We start from the raw sequence: 25152 nt of genomic DNA, 5'->3' as shown, positions 1-25152 counted from the left end.
GAATGTTGTTAAAGTGGGATGGAAATGCCCCGGAAGTGGTAACGGGTCGGTTCCACCATGACACTGGAAGAGAAACAAATCAATGTCCAGATTCAGTTTCAGTTTCAGTTCCCAGAGAAAACCTGATCACGTTCGTGTTGACAAAATCCGGGGAGTCCGTGTAAACTGAGGGAGTATCAGAAAACAGTTGATTTCAGATACTAATCCAAGGCCCTCGCCAGGGACACTGCTGTTATATACTTTTTAAAAATCCATTCAGTTTCCCTACTGAATTCTGTTTTAATTGAGAGAAGATCGAGTGACATTGGGACGGAGTCTATTCCTCCAAGACCAACCCGAGTCCTGCAGTTCTGTTCGTAGTGTTAAATTATAATTCCGTCGGTGTTAGCGCTGTACAAGATCGGTAAAAACAATGACTGCAGCTGCTGGAAACCAGATTCTAGATTAGAGTGGTGCTGGAAAAGCACAGCAGTTCAGGCAGCATCCGAGGAGCAGGAAAATCGACCATTTCAGGCAAAACCCCTTCATCAGGAATACAAGCAGAGAGCCTGAAGGGTGGAGAGATAGATGAGAGGAGGGTGGGGTTGGGGAGAAAGTAGCATAGAGTACAATAGGTGAGTGGGGATGGGGATGGAGGTGATAGATGGGGGAGGGTGGAGTGGATAGGTGGAAAAGAAGATAGGCAGGTAGGACAGGTCATGGGGATAGTGCTGAGCTGGAAGTTTGGAACTGGGGTGAGGTGGGGGAACGGGAAAATGAGGAAACTGTTGAACTCCACATTGATGCTCTGGGGTTGAAGTGTTCCGAGGCGGAAGATGAGGCATTCTTCCTCCAGGGGTCTGGTGGTGAGGGAGGGGCGGTGAAGGATGCCCAGGTACTCCATGTCCTCGGCAGACTGGGAGGGAGAGTTGAAATGTTGGGCCACAGGACGGTGTGGTTGATTGGTGCAGGTGTCCCAGAGATGTTCCCTAAAGCGCTCTGCTGGGAGGCGCCCAGTCTCCCCAATGTAGAGGAGACTGCATCGGGAGCAACGGATACAATAAATGATATTAGTGGATGTGCAGGTAAAACTTTGATGGACGTAGAAGGCTCCTTAGGGCCTTGGATGGAGGTGAGGGAGGAGGTGTGGGTGCAGGTTTTGCAATTCCTGCGGTGGCAGGGGAAGGTGCCAGGATAGGATGGTGTGTTGTAGGGGGGGGCGTGGACCCGGCTGGGTAGTCACGGAGGGAAAGGTCTTTGCGGAAGGCGGAAAAGGGTGGGGAGGGAAATATATCCCTGGTGGTGGGTTCTGTTTGGAGGTGGCGGAAATGTCGGCAGATGATTTGGTTTATGCGAAGGTTGGTAGGGTGGTAGGTGAGTACCGGGGCGTTCTGTCCTTGTTACAGTTGGAGGGATGGGGTCTGAGGGCGGAGGTGCGGGATGTGGGCGAGATGCGTTGGAGGGCACCTTTAACCACGTGGGAAGGGAAATTGCGGTCTCTAAAGAAGGAGGCCATCTGGTGTGTTCTTTGGTGGAACTGGTCCTCCTGGGAGCAGATATGGCGTTGTACAAGATGCCCACTTTGAATCAAAAAGAAACTTGTGGTTCCAGTGCTCACTCAAATGAAGTCCAGGGCTTGTAAAAACTGCGAACATTTGGAGAAACTCTGCCACTCCCCCCCCCCCGTGACGATTTCATTCTAAAGTTTTAACTCCTGTTAAGTGTGTCCCTGTACCAAACTGGTGCAGAATTAATATTGGGAATTTCAACTCAGCGACATGTATTGACTCCATTTTGTTGAAAGAGGTTTTATTCAAGTGAAACCTTCAGAAGGAAAAGGGTTTTTGTTTTGCACTGAATAGTACTTTAGTTTTTTTATTTTGTAATTCACTTCCACAGTACAGCTTTCAGAAACGTATATCCTTCAATGTCTTGTCACACGTTTGTGGCTTTACCTCAAGCAACAGTTGATCAGATTATTTTTGGAAAGAACTCAAACAGGCCTTCGGATGAAGTCCAGGAAGTTGTATTCTTTCCTAGGGCAACCTATCAACAAGGAGATCAGGTTGAGGTGAGAGATTTATATCCCTTTTGATCAGAAATTCATTAAGTCATACTAACCCAAATTTAAAAATGTACGTGATTCAAATAGTTATGGAAGACTTCCGTAGTTCTCTATTGAAGTATTTGTTTTACATTTAGCTTTCCAACAGCCAGCTCATATTTATCAGGAGTGTTTTCTCTGAGTGTTATTACTCTTAACAGAACCATAGTATTGATCATATATGTTTTAAAAAAAATTACATTTAGCTATGTATTTTCATAAGTAAACATATGAACAAGGAACAAGAAAAGGGCACTCAGCCCTTTCAGCGGCTCCACAATTCAATAAAACCATTGCTGATCTGATTTTAACCTCAACTCTAGATTCCTGCGTATTCCTGATTATTCATTCCCTTGGTAATCAAGAACCTATCTATCTCTGCCTGAAACATAAAGATGGGTTATGCATCGATTGCCTTTTGAGGAAGGTAATTCCAAAGATGATCACCCTTCTCAGATAAACAAAAACTTTCCTCATCTCTGTCTTAAATGGGCAACCCCTTATTTTCAAACTATGATCCTCAGTTCTAGATACTCCCATAAGAGGAAACATCCTTTTGACATCCACCTGGTCACATCTCCTCAGAATATTATATGTTTTGATTAAGTCACCTCTGACTCTTCTAAATTCCAAATGATCCAGGCTTTTTCCTCAAAAGGCAATCTGCTCATTCCAGATATTAGTCTCATAAATCTTCTCTGAACCTCTTCCCATCCATTAATATTGTTCTGTACATATGGTGCTGAGTACTGTACACAGTACTCCAGATGTGGTCTCTCAATTGCCCTGCATAACTGAAGCACCACCTCCCTACTCTTGCACTGAATTCCCCTCATAGCATTCTAGTAGCTTTCCTGATTACTTGCTGTACATGCATGTGAATCATTAGTAATTTATGCACTTGAACATTCAGATATCTCTGCATTTCGGAGCTCTGCAACCTCACACCATTTAGAAAAAATGCAAAAGCCTAGGAATGTACAGGACTAGAAAATATGGTGTAGTCTGTCTGGCTCTTCCCAAGTAGATGAGCAGGAGGCTGAAAGAATATTGCAAGCCAGGCAGCATCAGGAGGTAGAGAAGTTAACATTTCGGGTGTAACCCTTCTTCAGGACTCTTCTCTGGCTCTTCCCAAAACCTATTTCCTTTCAAATTGGCTGCTTCCTAAAATATGTTCAATTTATCAAACTGCTTCTGTTGTCTTCCTTGGTGGTCTATCACTGTGTGTGTCGACATAATTCGAGCTAAACCTTTGCAGCTTCTCTCTCCCAAGTTCCCCCTAAGTTCAAGCCCGTATGTCCAGTTGTAGGAAATGTAATTATGAGGATGACAGAGCTGAATTAATCTACTTGCTGACATGTACTATTAAAGATCTGTCAACTCAAAACTGGGCACCCTTGAGGCATTATGGGGGGGGAGAATAACAGCAGAGTTATATTCAATCACAATATGTCATTTCATGGCTTGTCATTATCAATCACTGTGTGATTGCTATCAAGTGAAGGGACCAACTCAAGTTCAATGAGGAATGTAGAAAAGCAGAATCAAATTTGAATAAAAATCAGGAACCAACCTCGTGTAGCAGCAATACTGCACATTGCCCAAGATATTCAAAGATCAACAGATCAGATTAAAGCTCTACAGTCACAAATAACATTAACTAGAAGATTTAGTACCATAAATATCTTATCCTTAATGATGGTGGATCCCCAGCAAACACTGTACAAAAGACAAGGCCAGAGCGATTTCAACCATCTTTAGCCCAGAGGTGTCCAGTGGATGATCCATCTTGGCCTCCCTCTGAGGTCCCCATCATCATCAGTGGGAATCAGGACAAAACTGTATTGGTTGGAGGCACACCGAGGACAAAGGAAGATATTTATGGTTGTTGGAAATCAATGATGATAATCACAGGACAAGGTAGTCTGTCTGCGTTTTATTCCTTTTCATTGCTTTGTAGTTTTGCATAGGTAATACTATAGAAATAATATTGGTTCTGACATGAAACAGGTAATTTACACCAGGCAGTTTATTTCAGCATTTACATTTCATATGAATAATGTTGTTCAGGACCACCTTTAACTGAGTTGCTGTCATTGTATCTTGTGCTGTTTCAATAGTAATCATCTATTGGATAGAATTCGGAACTTGAAGGTTCTCTACACAGAGTCCTGAATCTCTGTGCTGTCTCTACGCACAGTCACACATATATCTCTTTTTGACATTACCCCACATCCTAGATTGAATAACATTCCCAATGAAGATTAACTTGGAATTTTCTAAATTTTCTCCAAAAATTACAATACAGAGATAATAAACTACTGAGGTATGAGATATATTTAACAATGTGGACCAGTAGAATAACAGACAGGAATCTTACTTTCTTTAATGTGTGGAGATTAATTTTTCAATATTTGCACAAAACGTGACTAGATGCATGATTATCTGATCTTGAATCCATGATTGTCTGATCTTGCATTGCGCAACATCACAAAGTTTCTCTGCATTGTTATTTTTTGTATCTAACCTTAAAAAGTGGATTATGTTCTACTGGGCTGGCACTTTTACACAGCTATCTTAAGAATTAAATGTCTCTAGATTAATTTATGCAAATATTTTAGTGAAATGTTTTTTTGAATAAAGCTACCAGAATATAAAATCATTCATCAATTATTTTGTCTATTCCATATTGTCATGCTGTGAGAAGATATGATAAGTTAAGATAATTTCATTTACACTCTAGTGCACATATATAAAGATCGATCAAGTTGGAAAGACACATGCTGTTGTTCTTAGCCGTCCATCTTGGTTATGGGGCGCTGAAATGGGAGCAAATGAACATGGAGTATGCATTGGCAATGAAGCAGTCTGGGGAAAAGAAAAACCCAATGACAAAGAAGCCCTTCTGGGCATGGATTTAGTCAGGTTTGTCTTAATTTATTTTACTACAAGTTGACTGATACATTTTTTTAAGGTAGCTGAAATTTCCTGTTGTTGCCTGTTATGCCTCTGTCTTCCAGAAAGGTTTGAATTATTCAGTCAGTCATCTTGCTCCCTCCAAGGTTTGTGTCCCCACTTGAAATTCATGCTGTTGTTTACTGCAGTTCTTACAACTATGTCTCCAAGATAGTGGCTTTTTGCTACAATTCTCCAGAACACCAGGCATTTTTGGGTTCCTAGTGTTGAGTCAAACTCAATGCTTCCTCCTTGTTCCCTATTTGTGCTCTAGTGCGATTTCAGTTCCCCGGAGTGACAAAATCCATGTTGCCAACACCTGTGCAGTTTTGACGTTAGCTCAGAAATGATTGTGTCAACCTGGACTCAGCAATGTGAATGTGGGAAGAGACTAATCAGAGGGCTTAGGTGAATCCTTCAGAATTATGCATCCTGAATAAATCTGACTTTTTGGTACAGCTTGGGGTAGAATATAGATCATGATAGATATACCAAATATCACCAGATCAATTTGTGATCCATGAAAGTATTTTTATCTGAGGATATTTGTGTATTTGTGTTTGGAGATCTAGTTATAATAATTTCTAGATATATTTTTGCTTGAAGCAACTTGAGTTCATTGTGCTCAAGGCAATATGTAGCTCCCATATATCATCCAACTCTCCTAATAAAGTGACTTCTATTATAAGTACCATGAATTATGTCTTCAAGTTATGCCATAGGACTAATAATGATTGAAATTGTAGAATAAGCGTTCAGGTAACATTGTTTTGCTATCTTCTTTGTAAAGTAGTAAATACTGTACGATCAGATAAATATGATTTGCTGCTTGTAACTATTAAAACTAATTTATTTATAATTGATTAACCAAATTAATCAATAAACCAAAGCACAAGACTGGTATTATGACCATACTTAAACTGTATCTGGTTTGAAAATGCCCTCTTTAGAAGTTTCTTTTTTCTGTGTTCAGTAATCTATGAGTTTTTGGACGGAACAATTATCTGAGATGCATCTATTGACATTGTTTTTGACTGACTTAGTGTGGATAAAAGATTAGTTAGCAACAAGAAACAGAGAGTAAGAATGAATGTGTATTCTTCGGGTTGGCTGTAACAGGAGGAATGCACTGGAAATCAAATTCCACCATTCCATAATAAAAGTGTGAGTGTCTAATTCTGTAACCAAAATGGCCAATTTGTTTCTCTGTATTACTATCTAGTACAAAGGAAACTTTCACCTGGATTTTTAATAAATTCAAAATAACACATTTACTACAGGTAAACTTATTCTTCAAACAAACAGCCAACTGGTTATCAACTAATCTGCTATGTAAATAAAACGACATTTCCCTTAATCCAAAACATATGTACGGCCATGTATAGGTGAGACAAAGACATACATGACTTTGCAATGAGAAAAATAGGCAAAAAGGAAACAAATTACCCCGGACATCAAAGAGCAAATTCACATGCCAAAAATGAGTTGACTCCTCGCAGTTATTTTGAATTCTTGTTGATAAGATCCAAAAGCTGACCACTGCAGAGTAATGTAAAGTCCTGAGAATTGATTTTAGATTCAGCTCAGAAGTAGTTAGGAGTTCTGATATTGAAACTTCGTTTTTTTTCCCCAAACTATTTCACAGAAAAATATGGAGAGTATAGCTTTCATCTCTGAGCTTCACCTCTTACTGACTGAGAGAGAAAGTGTACTGCATCCTTGTAAACATCTCCAACAATCGCCCACAGCTTCTAGACACGTACTGAAGAAAATACCCATTACTAGGGGTATTGCTAGGTCATGGCAACATAAATTTATTAGGGGTTTCTAGCACTACTTATGTATACTGACTCTAATACTTAGCTGTTTACTACTTCTGCAACATCTTTCTGAGTTCTAACAGCGCAGAGCCATCTAAATGTTCTTGATTTTTCATGGAGGCCTCTACACAAAATTTGCGCGATTTAGCTGCCTTCCCAGCAATCGAGGTAACTGCAGCATTCCAAACATGGTGTCTGCTTCTGTCCCTTATTCTCAGTCTGAGAGTGATGGTCTCAACTGCCAGTAATCTTTGAATTCATTTTTAGCAACCTTAAAACTGTCCTGAGCGATCTGTTGACCACTTTTCAGTAAACCCTGTCCTATTTCTGGGCAGATCTGCCTGTAAGAAATATTTTGAAACAGTCAAATGTACCACCTTTGGAATCAGTATACCCTGAATGTAATGTTTTCACAGCATGCTGGCTTCCAAGCACAACTTGCTTAAAATAACTAAAGGATTCCATCAAACTAGTTGATTATTCTCCAATAAAGTGCCTTGGAATGCTTTACTAGATGCTGTTCATTGTTATTTTTGAGCAACAATTCCAATTTCAACCTCAACTAATCCAGCGTGTACTAAAGTGTACAATATTGAACTAAAGGTATTAATGCATTACAGATCCAAACACTTCTGAATAAAGGTCCTTGGTTAATGTTTCAAAGGCATAGTGGTAGACATACTGTTCTTGTGTTCTTTGCTCATTTGTAACACTTTGCTTATAATTTGGTTAGCATTCAGCAAAACATCTTTGCATCTTGACAAATTTGAGATGAGACAATTTGATTTGTCAGGACTCCTGTCTCCATTTTGAAGTTTAGTAGAGAACGATTGCTTTTATTGTAATTTTCTAGCTATTTTAAAAACATTATGGCTTAAAATATATAAAATCGTAAATTATCGTAAATACTTTGTATATTACTTTTACCCATTTAAAATTTTAAGGTCTTTTGAATTAGAATATTTATACGTTATATTGTGACAGATTTGAATCTTAGCTATGGCTCTGATAAGTTACTACAAACGTTATTTAACTTGTGCAAATTCACCTATATTTGAATTATGTACATTTTTCTAGACTTGGCCTTGAACGATCGCAAACAGCTGAGGAAGCAGTTGATGTTCTTGCTGGTCTGCTAGAGAAATATGGTCAGGGTGGAAATTGTATGGAAGATGAAGTCATATTTACCCATGACAACAGTTTTCTGATTGCTGACAAGAAGGAAGCCTGGGTTTTAGAGACTGTTGGTAAACATTGGGCTGCAGAAAAAGTTGAAGGTTAGTAGAGATGCATTATTGGTCTGATAATAATAAACATTTGCCTTTTAAAGTTTAAAGACCTGAGACAGCTCCAGTTGTTGAATTAAGTTCTGATAATCTTTATTTTCTTTGCTTTAAGGATGACTTAAGTGATGTGCATCAGAATTTTCAGAATAAACTAATCTTCTTAAATATTACTTTAGTGGGACAACAAAAAAAAGTTAGCTAAGAGCCATTAAGTAAAAAATTCTCAACACAAAATGTGAAATATACAAAAGCAAAATATTGCAGATGCTGGAAATCTGAAATAAAAACAGAAAAACACAGCAGTTTTAGAATTTATTTTCAGCATCTTTTAGAATTTCGTAGGTTTCTATGAGATCCTCACTCATTCTTCTAAACTCCAGTGAATATAGTTTTAACTGAACCAGTCTCTCTTCATATGTCATCCCTGTCACTCCAGGAATCAGTCTAGTTATCTTTCATTGCACTCGCTCAAATAACCAGAACATCCTTCTTCAGATGAGGAGACTAAAACTGCACACAGTATTCCAGATTTAGTGTTCCCAAGGCCCTGAACAATTGCAGGAAGACATGCCTGGTCCTGAACATGAATCTCTTTGCTTTGAAGAACTTCATACCATTTACATTCATCACTATCTTCTGGGCTTGCATGCTTACCCTCAGAGTCTGGTATACAAGGGCGCCTAGGTCTTCTTCCACCTTCCCCTTTCCCAATCTGTCACTATTCAGAAAATAATTTGCCTTGTTTTTTCCAGCAAAGTGAATAACCTCACAGTTATCCACATAAAACTTTACCTGCCATCTATTTGTTCACTCAACATGTCCAAATCACACTGAAGCATCTCTGCATTCTTTTCACAGTTCACCCTCCCACCCAGCTTTGTATCATCTCCAGATGTGGAGATATTATATAGTTCCCTTATCTAAATCAAATCTATATATTGTGAATAGCTGAGTTCCAAGCAGTGGTCCCCGCAGTACCCCACTAGTCAATAGCTTTCAGAAAAAGGCTTGTTTATTCCTATTCTGTTTCCTGTCGGCTAATCAGTTCTGTATCATGTCAGTATACTATCTCAATCCCATGTGCTTTAATTATGCATGTCTCTTTTGTGGAACCTTATCAAAAGCTTTCTGAAAGTCCAAGTAGTCCACATTCACTGACTCCCACTTACTGACTCTACAAATTGCATCCTCAAAATGGAATTGTCGAACATGATTTCCCTTTCATAAATCTATGCCAATTCTGATCTGGGCACTATTTTCCCACTATTATATCTTTTAAAATGGACTGTAGCATTTTCCCTAGCACCAATGTCAAACTAACTGGTCTATAATTCCCTGATTTTTCTCTATCTGCTTTTTAAATTGCCTTTTATCTGAACTGAAATCAGCTGGAAATTGATTAAGTTTTCGGCAAGTGAAGGAAGTGTGGGTAAGATCCATGATATAGTCTCTAATAACTTAAAAATTAAAATGCCTGGCCAAGATGAAAAAGCAATTGTCTGCAGAGCAGCATTTTCTTTTGATTCTTTCAGTTGATTTCATAGTCATTTTGAATGATTGAAATTCAAATATGAGCTGTTTTTATTTTTGAACTTGAGTTTGCCCTTTGAATATTGTTTAGGCATTAGGGATCTTCCCTCCAAATTGGAGTTGGGCAATGGTGTGTCAAAATGTTAGGTACACAGGCGTCGCTTTTGAGGTTTGAATATCTTAAGACTATTCTTGTCATAGTGTTGAGATAATGTATCAGCAGAACATAAGAATGAAATGCTTGGTAATTTGGCTGTCTAAGTAAAGGCCATTCAGCCGTATTTTGTCAGAGTGCGATGATGTACAGAGTACAGTCCCAGAGATGGCGGTCTAGCAGCTAAAAAATGAGTTTTGCTGGTCAAATATCCTCCTTCTTGTCATCAAATTGACAATATGAAGTGGGTTTGATACTCTTTCTGTTGCCTCTTATCCAAAACTGTTGTCACTGAAAAACTTCTTTCCCAATTGCCAATTGAATCAATTGGCCTGCAGTCAATAGCACAGACGTTTTGAATGATAACACTGACGTCTCTTCCCTACATCTGCTGCTAGTAGTAATTAACAAATGTCTGTTTTGGTCTTGTGTAATTTGCACCTTTAATGTTACTATAATACTTCAGCTCATATATTGGTCAGTGTATTTAAGGATATTGATAGAATATCCAATCATTTGGGAACATGATAGGGAATTTACTTCTCCAGAATTCTGCTGCTGCAGAAAATCCCAACCTACATTAAAATAAAGTTTTGTTTTAGATCAAGATTAATGAAGAGGAGCCAATGGTCTAGTGGTATTATTGCTGGACTCTTAATTATGAGACCAAATAACGTTCTGGGACCCAGGTTCAAATTCTGCCATAGTAGATGGTGGCATTTGAATTCAATACAAAAAAATTGGAATTTATCAAAATCTGGCCAACATGTGACTCTAGACCCATAGCAATGTGGGCAGATAGGCCAACATTTATTGCCAATCTGTGTAGTGCTATCATTCCGTTAAATTATTTTTTAAAAAGTCAGCAAGTCTAATTTTGCTGATGCTGGCTTTATTACGATTACTATAATTACCAGGTCTAAAGCCATAATTATAAAATTGTCATTAGAAAGGAACTTTAACTATGATATGCACTTTTAGATAATGTTAATCTGCATGATTTGTCATTTTTTGTTCTTATATGTAGAAGAAATGCGAAATATTTCCAATCAACTTTCCATAACAACAAAGATTAATAAAGAGCATCCAGAACTGAGGAGTTATGCAAAAGATCAAGGCTGGTGGGATGGTAAAACAGAGTTCGATTTCACTGCTGTATATTCCCATCAAGACACTACTCAAATGAATGAAACTGATAATCGACATTGTACTGGCCTCCAGCTTCTTAATAAGCATAAAGGTAATTAATGAAAAGAAAAAATAATTTTGAAATATGTTAATCACATATAGATTATTGATTATTACAACCTATAAGCAAGCACCTCTCAAATTTTATAGATGATATGGCATTTCAGTGGAGGAGCAATGTTTCCAACTAACTTCATTGGCAACCTTTCTTTGTTTCGTACCTTATTTTAATACTATAAATTGAGTATTCTCACAGAAAATCTGGATAATCTTGAGAGTATGACTCATAGCAGTATATGAATTGTTCAGCAGTGCAGTGTTATCTGCACAAGCCAGGACAGAGCAATTTATTCTTTCCTCACTGAAAACAGTGTTACTTCTGACCCAGTATCCTCCAGAGTGTATAAAAGTGGATCCAAAGTGATGTTAAACAGCATAAGAGATTGTAAACCTCTGTGCTTTAGTCCTCTGTTGATTTTTATTGAGATAATGTTTGAATAGTTTCCTTCAACGATCGTTGTGTTTTTAGGGCATGGAGGTCATTGATTCAATGTAAAAAAGATTTGGTAAGAGCACTCAGTGAAACACGCGAGTTAATATTCAGTGTCCTATTGTGTTTTTGAGATCCCTCTTGTTTCTTTTGGCTATTTGGATGATGTTATCCAGAATTGCTCTGTTTTCATTACAACCTAGAGTTGCTACTAAAGTCCCTTTCTGTCTGAGATTAATGCCAACAAGAGAGCCAAATCTTTTCTCCGTGATTTTAGTGAATATATGAAGTAAGATGGAATCAATTGTAATGGATCTCCAGTTATCTATGTTTCTAATGTGTTCCTGATCTTCGCTTTTCGGATTTGAGACCGTTCTACTCTTCTTGAGGGAACCTTGGATTCTGTAAAGAGAATAAAGTCAGAGAGGCATGCGGCATCTTTAGATTGGATATCTTGGATGTCATGTAATTTCATTCCATCTGGGCCTGGCATACTTTTGGGGTCCTTCTCTCAGAAGGCAATATTAACTTCTTACGAATCTGTGGGACACATTAGTTCTCCATCATTTCTCTGTTCTAAATATTTTACAAACCTTATGATTAGGCACTGACATTTTAAGTGTGAAATTAGCTTCAAGTTCCTTTTTTGAGAGAGGACACAAGATGTGGAAGGAGCCTCCACTATGTGTCAGACTAACTGGCATCTGTCCTTCTTATAAAGTATTTGAGCTTCTCTAAATCTTGCCCATTTCATGGCCCATCAACCTTTAGCACCCTTACCCTTCTTCCCAAGGTATTGCTTAGATTTTTTTAAGTCACGTTCTCTTGACTTGGGATTTACGCTGTACAAGTTGTCTCCAGATATTAAGAGGTTTGTGATACATTCTGTCAGCCCTAGCCCAGTGGTCAGACCTCAGGATCGCCTTTCTTTTTAAATAATTCTTCAGCCTGAGAGAGTTGATCATCAATGCCCCAGTGTTAGAGGTATCAGCTGGCAAGCGAATAGTCATTTTCTGTACTTGGATCTTTCCCTCCTGCGTCTTTGTATCCTCACGAGGAACCATCTCCAAAGTATCTTATCAGTCCCGTCAGACATTGGTGGCTGGGCTATCGTATAGGTAACCTATAACGTGTGGTATATAATCTGAAAATTTGCTGAGGTATTCTGCAAATTGTTGTTCTAACTGGAAAAGTAGATGGGTTTCATCCCTCACCCATTTATAACCTCTTCTTTCCAGTTTTGATTCATTTCTAGCTGCCTTTAAGCACTCTTGATTATGGATTGCAGTGATGGATTGCAGTGTGTTTATAGTGTTCATGCTAGCCTAGACCAAATTTTGAAATAAATGTTAATTCGCACATAGAACAGTTGTGGGACTCTGATTGTTTAACTGGGCTTCTACCATTATGTTTAGCATAATGACATGCTATTGAACCATATTCACCACTTCATTCATACCTAGATCATCAGGTTCTTGTGTTCTCAATTTGGAGCTTTTTCATCAAAGGGTCATGAAAAGTGCCAATTGTTGCAAAGAGTAATTTGCAGAATAATTCATTGATGGGGTAAGGACTCAAAATTTCTTTCACGTCTGTTTGGTCACAAATTAGCTCTATAATGACCAGCTGTATGTACACGGTTACATTTGCTACTTCAACACCAACACATGTTAATTTTGTCTGCATTTGTATAGTTATTGTTATAGAAGGACTGTACTTCTGTGAAGGTACTATGCTCTGATAGTTGGGCCCCTCCAACATTCCCTTCCATAACATATAAGTTTCTGCACTCGCCAGAGCACCTAGTCCTGTGGGCGTGACCCCATGAAGGAAGTATTGTAATATGAAGTCCCTGGGACTTGATTATGTCTCCCCAGTACGTGTGAAAGTGGATTTCTTGATAGTCATGGTGGTCTTGCTGGTTCTTGTGTGGCATAAACTTTTTTTGTAGTTGGCTTCCACAAACGAAACTGCAAGGAAGTTTTTTTTCTCTGGGATGCTTCCAATGTGGACTTCCTAACCTTCCACTGAAAGCTCTGATGGGTCGACACTCAGCACTGCTGGATATCTCAATCCATGTGAATCAACAGCTGTCTAAGTTTTTGTTTTCTCTTGGCCTTGTGATCTTTGTCTGATGGCCAAATTGTTTTGCTGTTTCCAGCAAAACCAACAGGGAGGTACAACCGACAGTGTGGTAGGCAAAAACAAGTACAAAGATGACCAGCCTGGCAAGTACCCTATGGGAGGCCCATCTATAAGAGTCATAGTTACTCCCACCATAAGTGAATAGCAGTTAGTGCCAAAGGCATACCAGCAAATATTCCAACTTTCAAGAAATGGCCTGACCATGCATTTCTGCAATTTGTATGTTTTAAGCAGCTTGCTTTTGACCAGTGGATAAGGGCACTTGAAAGTAGGACCACCATCCAAATATTTTTGTTAGGTAATTCTCCTTCGTGTTCAAAAACTCAATAATGTATGTAGAGGAAAAGCAGTGCAGCAGGGCCCAGACAATCAGCCATTCTGGTTAGTAACAATGAGACATCACACACAGATACAATGTGGGTGGCACGGTGGCACAGCAGTTAGCACTGCTGCCTCACAGCGCCAGAGACCCGGGTTCAATTCCCACCTCAGGCGACTGACTGTGTGGAGTTTGCACATTCTCCCCATGTCTGCGTGGGTTTCCTCCGGGTGCTCCGGTTTCCTCCCACAGTCCAAAGATGTGCAGGTCAGGTGAATTGACCATGCTAAATTGCCCGTAGTGTTAGGTGAAGGGGTAAATGTAGGGGTATGGGTGGGTTGCGCTTCGGCAGGTCGGTCTGGACTTGTTTGGCCGAAGGGCCTGTTTCCACACTGTAAGTAATCTAAAAAAATAACCTCAGGTTGGCTTACCTGGAACCTTTCACAGACCAGAGAGACATAAAGATGAGGTAAATACATCTGAAGTAAGCTGGAGAGAAAAGGGAAGCCATGCAGAGACAGCAGTACTGTACCTGACTGTTGAAAGAAAGGATCTGGATGGGAGACAATGGAAAATGCCCGTGTCTCCTTTGCAGGAATCCAGGACATGCAAAGGAACATTGTTAAATGGCATCTTACAGAGGTTCAGGCTGCAAGGCCAGTGTCTGTAGCATTAAAGATGGTCACTGTCTGCTTGATGTGATAGCTAAACAGGATGGCTGTCAGTAGTCCATGTTCAAGAAATGGTGACCACTGACTGTTTTAAACAGCTCAAGAGATAAATTAGCATTCTCTGAGACACCACATATTCACAGAACTTGCTATAGGAGCAAATGAACACTTTTCTACCTGGAAGCAAATTCAATTCCAGTGTGTTGATAGAAGCGTTCATTAGAAAAAGTGTGGCGGTACCTCTGATTTTTAAACTTTAGAGAGTGAACTTATTATGGCTGTGGTAACAATGAGGATAATCCTAAATTTGTTAATATCAGGGACAGATATTTCATTGTTGAATGATTTGACTTGTTGCAAAATATCTCCCTCAAACAGAACAGTCCAGAGACTGGCCAGGTTGAGAAAAAACCCCAGAAAAAGTGGCAAAAAAGCCAGGAATAAAGAGAGGCCAAAAACCCTACGATGACTACAAAATACATGAGGTTGGGTTGGCTCAGGAAGGTCACTTGAATTAAGAAGAACTGAAATCAAGCTAGCAGTACCAAAAAAGATTAGAGCAGAATCCAAAATAATTAGATCAATAGCCATGAAAGGGCGAGGGAATGTGACACAAATGACAGGATAGAGGCAGAGATCTGATTAACAGATACCGTAATGGTAAATTTCGAAGGGACCTGTACAGGGCAGGAGAAAGTGAGAGTGAACTTGGCGGCACAGTGACTCAGTGGTTAGCACTGCTGCCTCACAGCACGAGGGACCCAGGTTCGATTCCCGCTTTGGGCAACTATCTATGTGGACTTTGCACATTCTCCTTGTGTCTGTGTGGGTTTCCTCCCACAATCCAAAGATGTGCAGGTCAGGTGAATTGACCATGCTAAGTTGTCCCATAGTGTTAGGTGCATTAGTCAGGGGTAAGTGTAGGGTAGGAGCATGGGTCTGGGTAGGTTATTCTTCAGAGGGTCGGTGTGGACCTGTTGGGCCGAAGGGCCTGTTTCCATACTTTAGGGATCTAATCTAATCTTCAGAGGGAAATTGAGAAACAAACTTGTAAGGAGATCTCCGCTATCTGTAAGAATAATAGGGTAGTTATGGTAGGGGATTTTAAATTTCCAAACATCGACTGGGACTGCCATAGTGTTCAGGGTTTAGATGGAGAGGAATTTCTTAAATGTGTACAAGACAACTTTCTGATTCAGTATGTGGATGTACCTACTAGAGAAGGTGCAAAACATGACCTACTCTTGGGAAATAAGGCAGGGCAGGTGACTGAGGTGTCAGTGGGGGAGCACTTTAGGGCCAACAACCATAATTCTATTTGTTTTAAAATAGTGATGGAAAAGGATAGACCAGATCTAAAAGTTGAAGTTCTAAATTGGAGAAAGGCCAATTTTGACGGTATTAGGCAAGAACTTTCAAAAGCTGATTAGAGGCAGATGTTCGCAGGTAAAGGGACGGCTGGAAAATGGGAAGCCTTCAGAAATGAGATAACAAGAATCCAGAGAAAGTATATTCATGTCAGGGTGAAAGGGAAGGCTGATAGGTATAGGGAATGCTGAATGAGGGTTTGGTTAAGAAAAAGAAGGAAGCATATGTCAGGTACAGATAGGATAGATCGAGTGAATCCTTAGAAGAGTATAAAGAAAGTAGGAGTATACTTAAGAGGGAAATCAGGTGTGCAAAATAGGGATATGAGATAGCTTTGGCAAATAGAATTAAGGAGAACCCAAAGGATTTTTACAAATATATTAAGGACAAAAGGGTAACTAGGGAGAGAATAGGGCCCCTCAATGATTAGCAAGGTGGCCATTGTGTGAAGCCACAAAAAATGGGGGAGATACTAAATGAATATTTTGCATCAGTATTTACTGCGGAAAAGGCTATGGAAGATATAGACTATAGGGAAATAGATGGTGATATCTTGCAAAATGTCCAGATTACAGAGGAGAAAGTGCTGGATGTCTTGAAATGGTTAAAGGTGGATAAATCCCCAGGACCTGATCAGGCATACCTGAGAACTCTATGGAAAGCTCGAGAAGTGATTGCTGGGCCGCTTGCTGAGATATTTGTATCATCGATAGTCACAGGTGAGGTGCCCGAAGACTGGAGGTTGGCTAACGTACTGCCACTGTTTAAGAAGGGTGGTAAAGACAAGCCAGGGAACTATAGACCAGTGAGCCTGACCCCGGTGGTGGGCAAGTTGTTGGAGGGAATCCTGAGGGATAGGATGTACATGTATTTGGAAAGGCAAGGACTGATTCGGGATAGTCAACATGGCTTTGTGCATGGGAAATCATGTCTCACAAACATGATTGAGTTTTTTGATGAAGTAACAAAGAAGATTGATTAGGGCAGAGCAGTAGATATGACCTATATGAACTTCAGTAAGGCGTTCGCCAAGATTCCCCATGGGAGACTGATTAGCAAGGTTAGATTTCATGGAATACATGGAGAACTAGCCATTTGGATACAGAACTGGCTCAAAGGTAGAAGACAGAGGGTGGTGGTGGAGGGTTGTTTTTCTGACTGGAGGCCTATGACCACTGGAGTGTCACAAGGATCGGTGCTGGGTCCACTACTTTTCATCATTTATATAAATGATTTAGATGTGAGCATAAGAGGTATAATTAGTAAGTTTGCAGATGACACCAAAATTGGAGGTGTAGTCGATAGCAAAGAGGGTTACCTCAGATTACAACAGGATCTGGACCAGATGGGCCAATGGGCTGAGAAGTGGCAGATGGAGTTTGATTCAGATAAATGCGAGGTATTGCATTTTGGGAAAGCAAATCTTAGCAGGACGTATACACTTAATGGTAAGGTCATAGGGAGTGTTGCTGAACAAAGAGACCTTAGAGTGCAGGTTCATAGCTCCTTGAAAGTGGAGTGGCAGGTAGATAGGATAGTGAAGAAGGCATTTGGTATGCTTTCCTTTATTGGTCAAAGGTATTGAGTACAGGAGTTGGGAGGTCATGTTGCGGCTGTACAGAACATTGGTTAGGCCACTATTGGAATATTGCGTGCAATTTTGGTCTCCTTCCTATCGGAAAGATGTTGTGAAACCTGAAAGGCTTCAGTAAAGATTTACAAGGATGTTGCCAAGGTTGGAGGATCTGAGCTACAGGGAGAGGCTGAACAGGCTGGGGCTGTTTTTCCTGGAGGGTAGGAGGCTGAGGGGTGACCTTATAGAGGTTTACAAAATTATGAGGGGCATGGATAGGATAAATAGACAAAGTCTTTTCCCTGGGATCGGGGAGTCCAGAACTAGAGGGCATAGGTTTAGGGTGAGAGGGGAAAGATATAAAAGAGACCTCAGGGGCAACGTTTTCACGCAGAGGGTGGTACGTGTATGGAATGAGCTGCCAGAGGATGTGGTGGAAGCTGGTACAATTGCAACATTTAAGAGGCATTTGGATGGGCATATGAATAGGAAGGGTTTGGAGGGATATGGGCCGGGTGCTGGCAGGTGGAACTAGATTGAGTTTGGATATCTGGTCGGCATGGATGGGTTGGACCGAAGGGTCTGTTTCCATGCTCTATGACTCTATAGATAGCAGCAAAGTTCCACGAAAAGTGGAACAGTTTGGGGAAAACCCATTCCCAAAACACGGATAAGAAAGGAAACAGAGCCCACAATAGACACTGCTGGTGCAGATCACTAAGGGCACGCCGATGAGATAAAACAGTTACCCACTGGGAGACCAAAGGAAGAGAACTAATTTGCAAATTTCAATCAGTCCAAATTGGTTGATGTAAAACTGAGTCGAGAATGTGGTCCTGGAAAAGCACAGCAGGTCAGGCAGCATCTAAGGAGCAGGAGAATCAACGTTTTGGGCATAAGCCTTTCATCAGGAATGAGGCTTGTGGGCTGGGGTGGCCTCTTGAGATAAATGGGAGGGGAGTGGGGGCAGATTTGGGGGGGAAGGTAGCTGAGAATGCGATAGGTTGACGAAGGTGAGGGAGAAGGTGATAGGTTGGAGAGGAGGGTGGAGCGGATAGATGGGAAAGGTGATGGGCAGGTCAGGAAGGCAGTGCCGAGTTGGACGCTTGGGACTGGGATAATGTGGATGGAGGGCAAATGAGGAAACTGGTGAAATCCACATTGATGCCCTAGGTTTTCCAACACCACACTCTTGACTCTGATCTCCAGCATCTGCAGTCCTCACTTTCTCCTGATGCAAAACTGAGTTGACAGTGAAGTTCAGCATGTTAGTCCAGGTATTATATGGAAGGCAAACAGCCGATTTGAACCCACTGAATCAAATTTGTAAAAATGCCTGAATGTGATACATGGATTATAGAACGGGGCAGTGAAGGATTAAAACTTGGTAAACTGGCACAGCAGAAGGAACAAGTCCTGCTGCCCTTCCCAAAGCAGAATTTGAACCCAAGTTAGAATTAAAGAATGAATGCAGAATGTGTGTTGCTGTCCCAATTTTTGCATTGTTATTCTCCTGTCAAAGTTGTAACAGAATGGTCAACATAAGCAAAAAGGAGAAATGTTGTTTATGCTTGATTTTCATAGTGAAGAGGTATTATGCTAATAGTAAAAATGGATCACCAATCTCTGACTTTAGTCATTTCATTTTAATATTTGGGACCTTCATTGGACACATTTAGTTATAAGACAAAAAAATTGACTTAAAATGGCTGCAATCGTCACCTGACCAGGTTGGGTTAATGTTGTAAAACCATCAAAAAATGAGTATAACGCATAACAGAAATTAATGAAACTAGTCATTCAGATCTGTATCTCTTGATTTACACCTTTCTAGAAGATTCACATATTTGGATGAAAGTCACCCGCAGATTATCTAATTTGTGAAAAACAGTGAGGCCAGACACACAAATACTCAAAGGAACTGTATTTTAGCAATTACTTTTTGAGCAGAGCCAAGAGACAAAAGTGGATTTGTAATAGAAAACCTGGAAGTCTTGCTCATTTTCTGCCTGTTTCTGTCAGCCTCTCAATAAATCCTGTTTAGTGATAAAGCAAATTGGAGAAACATCCAAACACCAAGTGCTCAAGCATATCTACAGATTTTGCTGCTGTTGAGAATGCAAGAGATCAATTTAAAAAACCATAGTCACAGGTTAAAACCTAATGCCTCAAAATTCCAAGTACGTTTACTTAATCTGTCTATACTTGATCTTCCTTTTTGTATTAGGTACTTTCCCATTTTAAAATATTGTGTTTTATGCCTTTTTTTAGGCTTAGAAAGACATATCATTCTTTTCTTTTCATTCAACATATTGTAATTAGCTCCTTAATTTTGGACTAATATTACATTTTAATTCAAGTATGAGATAGTTGTGTTAACAATAAATTGAAATCTTTGTTGTGGTCATCTGCGGGAGTTAAATGGACTTGATTCACCCCTTCACAATGGGTTGTAATAACTCTTGACACTGACCACCGTATCTCATTACTTCTCCACTGTTGCTAATTTATCAGACTGTATATTCCCACATCCAATACTGGATGAACAGATAAGTTTTCTGATTAAATGTTTGGAAATGTTTTGAGTCCTATATAAAACTCTGTCTACTAGTTACTAACTCCATCTCCCTTTCCACAGTCTGAGGCTGATCTCAACTGTTCTCAAACATGGTGTAATTTTGATTTTAGTTTCTACCTCATTATGCCATTGAAAATTATCTATTTATAGTTGAGTAAATTTCTTGATTTTGCCCATTCCTAACCTCATTTGTCGCAGTAACCCTCATCCATATCATTGTTAGTCTCAACTTGAGTATTCCTATGCACTCTTTGCTGGCCTCCCAGATTCGATTTTCCCTAATCGTCTAGTCATTTAAAATTCTGCTGCCCTTGACTGTGCTTGCAGCAAATAATTTAACTATTTCTTGTGCCCTTGCTAATCACCATTGGTTTCAGATCAATCAGTGCATCAATTTTAAAATACTCATTCTTGTTTTGAAATCCATTTATGGCCTTGTATCTGCCTATTTTTATAGTTTCCTCCAGCCCCACAAAAGAATTCTGGCTTTTGTGGATCCCTGATTAATTAGTTATGGCCATGCTTTCTGGCACTTAGCTGTTAGTTTCTGGAATTCCCACCTTAGGACTGTCTGCTTCAGTACCTTTTTTTTCTTCCTTTCAGACACTCCTTAAAACCTACCACTTTGACAAAATCTTTGGCATTTTTCCTTATTTTTTCTGAGGTTCACTATTTAATTTTCTTAATAATGTACCTCTTAATGATATCAGGATAATTTTTTATTTTAAATGTATTGTAAAATTTAAAATTATTGTTGATGTGCTCTTATCATAACCTTTCTGTAACATTTATTATATTCGTGCTTTATAACAGGAAATATTACAATTGAAACTATGATGGATATTTTGCGGGACAAAGAGAGTGGTACCAATATGGAAGGAGGCTTTATGACAACAGGGAGCATGATCTCCATTCTACCTATGGACAGCAGCCTGCATTGCATTCATTTCTTTACAGGGACACCTTATCCTGAGAGGTAAAGAACCATGATATTTTCACTGTATATACCATTCACTTTCTATTTAATGTTAACATTATTTACTGTTCATTTAATTAAAACTAATTTTACATTGAAACTTTATAGGTTACAAAAATCAAATTTATATAAAGTTAGTAATTTGTTAAATTATTTTTTAACTGTTGATAATTCTAGTGTTTCAGTTAACTGTTTAAAACAGATTTACTCTGTCTTTTCGTGATTATTTCTTAATATATTGTCTCCCTATTATCATTAGTAAGTCTGAAAATGAGAGAGATCATAGGAAAGAAACTCATGATCTGTCAGGGCATGAAAATCTGCCAGAAATCTGGCATTCAGATATCTGATTTATGGCTGCTTGGCTTTCGACCATCAATGGTGGACCAGGCCTGAGGGGCTGAACAGCCCACTCCTGTTACTATTTGTTATAGTTTTATTGAACAAATATGTTTAACTGTTTCAAGTTTTTTTTAATGAAGTAATTGAGAGGGTTTGTGTGTACTTGGACTTCAGGTGCTGCGTAACAGACTCTTAATAGCAAATTTAGAGCTTTTGAAATAAAAGGGGCAGTACAGCCTCAAAATGTTCTCTTTACTTGGGAGAAGCAGGGTGCACATACAGAATTTGAGAAGATGGACTGTAAAGTTCTTGAGCAGATTGATAAAAGAAGAAAAGAGTTTTGGAACATTTAAGTAGATAAGTCCCTGTGTCTAGATGAGTTATATCCAGGCTGCTGTGGGAGATAGAGAAGCAAGTTACAGGCATCCTGACCCACATTTTTAAATTGTCTCTGACCACAGAGGACAACTTATGTGCTTCCACTTTACAAGAAGGTTAGTAGGGATAGATCCAGGAAACTATCGACCAGTGAGTCTAACATCAGTGGTAGGGAAAATATTGAAGGAGAAAATTAATCTTCATTTGAAGAGGCAAGTTTGATCAGGGATAGTCAACATGGCTGTTCCAGCACCACTCTAATCTAGACTTTTGTCAGAGAGATATCAAGCCTTACGAATCTGGTGGAACTTTTGTCAAAATCTTACATGGGAAACTGAAAGAAGATTTTAAACTCGTGGGATCCAGGGTTACTTGGCAAGTTGGATTGAAAATTGACTTCATAAGAGGAGGCAGAGGGTGGTGGAAGAAAGCAGTTTGTATGACTGGAACCCTGTATGCAGTGTGCTGGCCAGGTGGTTATGGAGTCATAGAATCAGACAGCATGCAAACAGGCCCTTCGGCCCAACTCATCCGTGTTAACCAGGTTTTCTAAACTGAACCAGTCCCATTTGCCTGTGTTTGGCCCATGTCCCTCTAAATCTTTCCTATCTAAGTGTCTTTTAAATGGCTGTAACTGTACCTGCCTCGACCACTTCCTGTGGCAGCTCATTCCATACACACACCACCTTCTGTGTGGAAAAAAAGTTGCCACTCAGATCCCTTTTAAACCTTCCCCCTTAAACCTATGCCCTCTAGTTTTGGACTCCTTTACCCTGGGAAAGTATCTTGGCTATTCACCTTATCTATGCTCGTCATGATTTAATAAATCTCTATAAGTTCACCCACCAATCTCCCATGCTCCAGGGAAAAATATCCCAGCCATTCCAACCTTTCCTCATAACTCCATCCTCCAATCTTGGTAACATCCTTGTAAATTTTCTAGTTTAATAATATCCTTCCTGTAGCAGGGCGACCAGAATTGTATGCAGTACTACAAGTGTTTTGTTGAGCTGTAACATGACTTCCCAAAACCCCTGTACTCAACGCTCTGACCGATGAAGGCAAGCGTGCCAAATGCCGCCTTCACCACCCTGTGTTGCTCTGATGCCATTTTCAAGGAACTGTGTATTTGCATGCCCAGGTCTCTCTGTTTGACAGCTCCAACATTAACTGTGCAAGACTTGCCCTGGTTTGTCTTACCAAAATGCAACCCCTCACATTTAACTGCATTAAAATCCATCTGCCGTTCCTCAGCTCACTGGTCCAGTTGATCAAGATCCTATTGAACTCTTTGACAACCTTCTTCACTGTCCGTTATACATATAACAATCAAATTTTTTTTAAACTTCAGATGCTGGAAATTAGAAATAAAAATAGAAATTGCTGGAAAAACTCAGGTTGGACAGCACCTGTGGAGACAAAGCAAGGTTAATGTTTTGGGTTCAGTGACCTTTCTTCAGAACCTTTAAAATGTACTTGAAGTGTCATAACATTCAGCGCTATGGGCCTAGTGTCAAAGTGGGACTAGCGTAGTTGGTAGCTTATTTTTGGTAGCATGGAGTAGCCTCTTCTGAATGATTCTGTAATACACTGTTGCTATTAGACTAGATTTTTCAATCCCCATGGTTGATTTAATTCAAATCATATCATATACCATGGTGGAATTTGAACCCATGACCCTGGAAAGCCCATGGCCTTGGGCTGTAGATTGCTTGTCCAGTGACATTACCACAGTGCCATCTCATTGCTCACGATCATAGATAACATTTTTTCATAACCACCAGATGTCACTGCTGTTTCATCACATTTCTGAATGCCCCTAGATTTGTGATTAAAACTCAAAATTTGATTAAGCCAACACTAAAAGATTAGTTTTGAGAATCCTTTGGTTCCATTAGGAATTCTCTCTTTTTTTAAATAGCTAGCTGCTGGTAAAAGTACAATCATACAATTAGGGACTACAGAACATTCTGGTTTGTCTCTTCTCAGGTCTGTTTTCAAGCCTTTTATCTTTGTAAAAAACATGAGGCAATTGCTGAAAACTAGTTCTCCTTCGTTTGGTCCTGATGATCCAGTAAAGAAGAAGCCACGGTTCCAGACTAAACCTGACCGAAAACATGAACTCTACAAAAAGCATGAAGTTGCAGCGGCAACAATGGAAATAAATCAGGTACTTGCCTTTATGCAGTAAATAAATGTATGCTATGATCCTGTAAATATTTAATAAAAATCTATACATGAAGGCCTGTCTTTGCAAATCTCAATAGTTTTTGCTATTTCAGTTTGGGGCATTAAATTTAAAATGATTTGAGCTGAATTAAACATCAGTGATTTGATAGTGAGAGCTTACTTCAGTAACCTTTGTGAAACATTTTGATAAGAGTGGTTTCCATTAAAATCAGCTTCTTAAATCCATTAATGTTTATTTATCACATCTGAAAAGTGAGTATTTTAAAGCAGAAATTATGTTTTCTGCATAGAGCAGCATCAAGATTATTCTCTGTAATTTGTTTCAATCCCCAGCAAAAAGGTGCTAAACTTCTCCAAGACATAAAAGCACTAGAGAAGAAACAAATTGAAAAAGCAAAGCACGTACTAGAGAATGGAATACCGGATACCACCGAAGTTGTTCACATCTTTTCTGATTGTGTAAATGAAGAAATAGCAATTTACAGTAAAAATTAGCTAATACTTTTGAATATTTTGTTAGTATCTTCGGTTTTAATATATTTTATTGCCTTGAAAATAAGTGATAATATATAAACATGTAATATGTAAGGTTTCAAATTGCAGAATAGCGACTGAATGATAAAAAATAAAAACTTGTAAAAGAAAAACATTTATGTTAAAGCTTTGCTATTAGATAAAATCCTACTTTCTTGCAAAGCTTGAAAAAGATAAGTATAATGTTAACTGAAAATATTTAATGTGTTGTAGCGTATGCCACTGATCTGCACCAAAACATGCTGTTTTCTGTAACTGATTTTCCAAATGTGGATCATGTGTCTGTGTAAATGCTTCTTAAACATTGCTATCAGATGTTTAAAGATTTATCTCAAAGCTCTTCTTGCAGACTTGTGGACGTGGAAACAATTATATTACCTTCAAATTATACATTTCTGTTGAAACTGAAGAGGGATTTGGGCCAAATGCTGGCAAATGGGACTAAATTAATTTAGGATATCTGGTCGGCATGGAGAATTTGGACAAAAGGGTCTATTTCCATGCTGTATATCTCTATGACTCAGCTAGAAAAATATCAATAAATATTTTAACATTTTGAATGTTGCAGCAAG

At 39.3% G+C, this 25152-nt stretch overlaps 1 protein-coding gene across 2 annotated transcripts; it reads left to right on the top strand.

The window, feature by feature from the left end:
• The first annotated feature begins 41 nt into the window (after positions 1-41).
• scrn3 (secernin 3) lies at positions 42-25140 on the top strand. 2 transcript variants are annotated; one of them, XM_043693597.2, is made up of 8 exons: positions 42-352; positions 1879-2050; positions 4827-5008; positions 7936-8135; positions 10856-11068; positions 20974-21136; positions 23846-24026; positions 24380-25140. In XM_043693597.2, the coding sequence occupies exons 2-8, from the start codon at positions 1907-1909 to the stop codon at positions 24539-24541; spliced, it is 1245 nt and encodes a 414-aa protein (XP_043549532.2). In that variant the 5' UTR covers positions 42-352; positions 1879-1906; the 3' UTR covers positions 24542-25140. The 2 variants fall into 2 exon arrangements, with proteins under 2 accessions (XP_043549532.2, XP_087845132.1); XM_087989006.1 differs by having other exon boundaries at positions 42-403.
• Positions 25141-25152: the final 12 nt, after the last annotated feature.

The sequence above is a fragment of the Chiloscyllium plagiosum genome, unplaced genomic scaffold, assembly GCF_037043375.1.
Source record: "Chiloscyllium plagiosum isolate Xiang-an unplaced genomic scaffold, Cpla_swu_hap1 HiC_scaffold_7, whole genome shotgun sequence".
Taxonomy (NCBI): domain Eukaryota; kingdom Metazoa; phylum Chordata; class Chondrichthyes; order Orectolobiformes; family Hemiscylliidae; genus Chiloscyllium; species Chiloscyllium plagiosum.
Note: the sequence above shows the minus strand (reverse complement) of the source record. Positions and strands in the feature narration are given on the sequence as shown.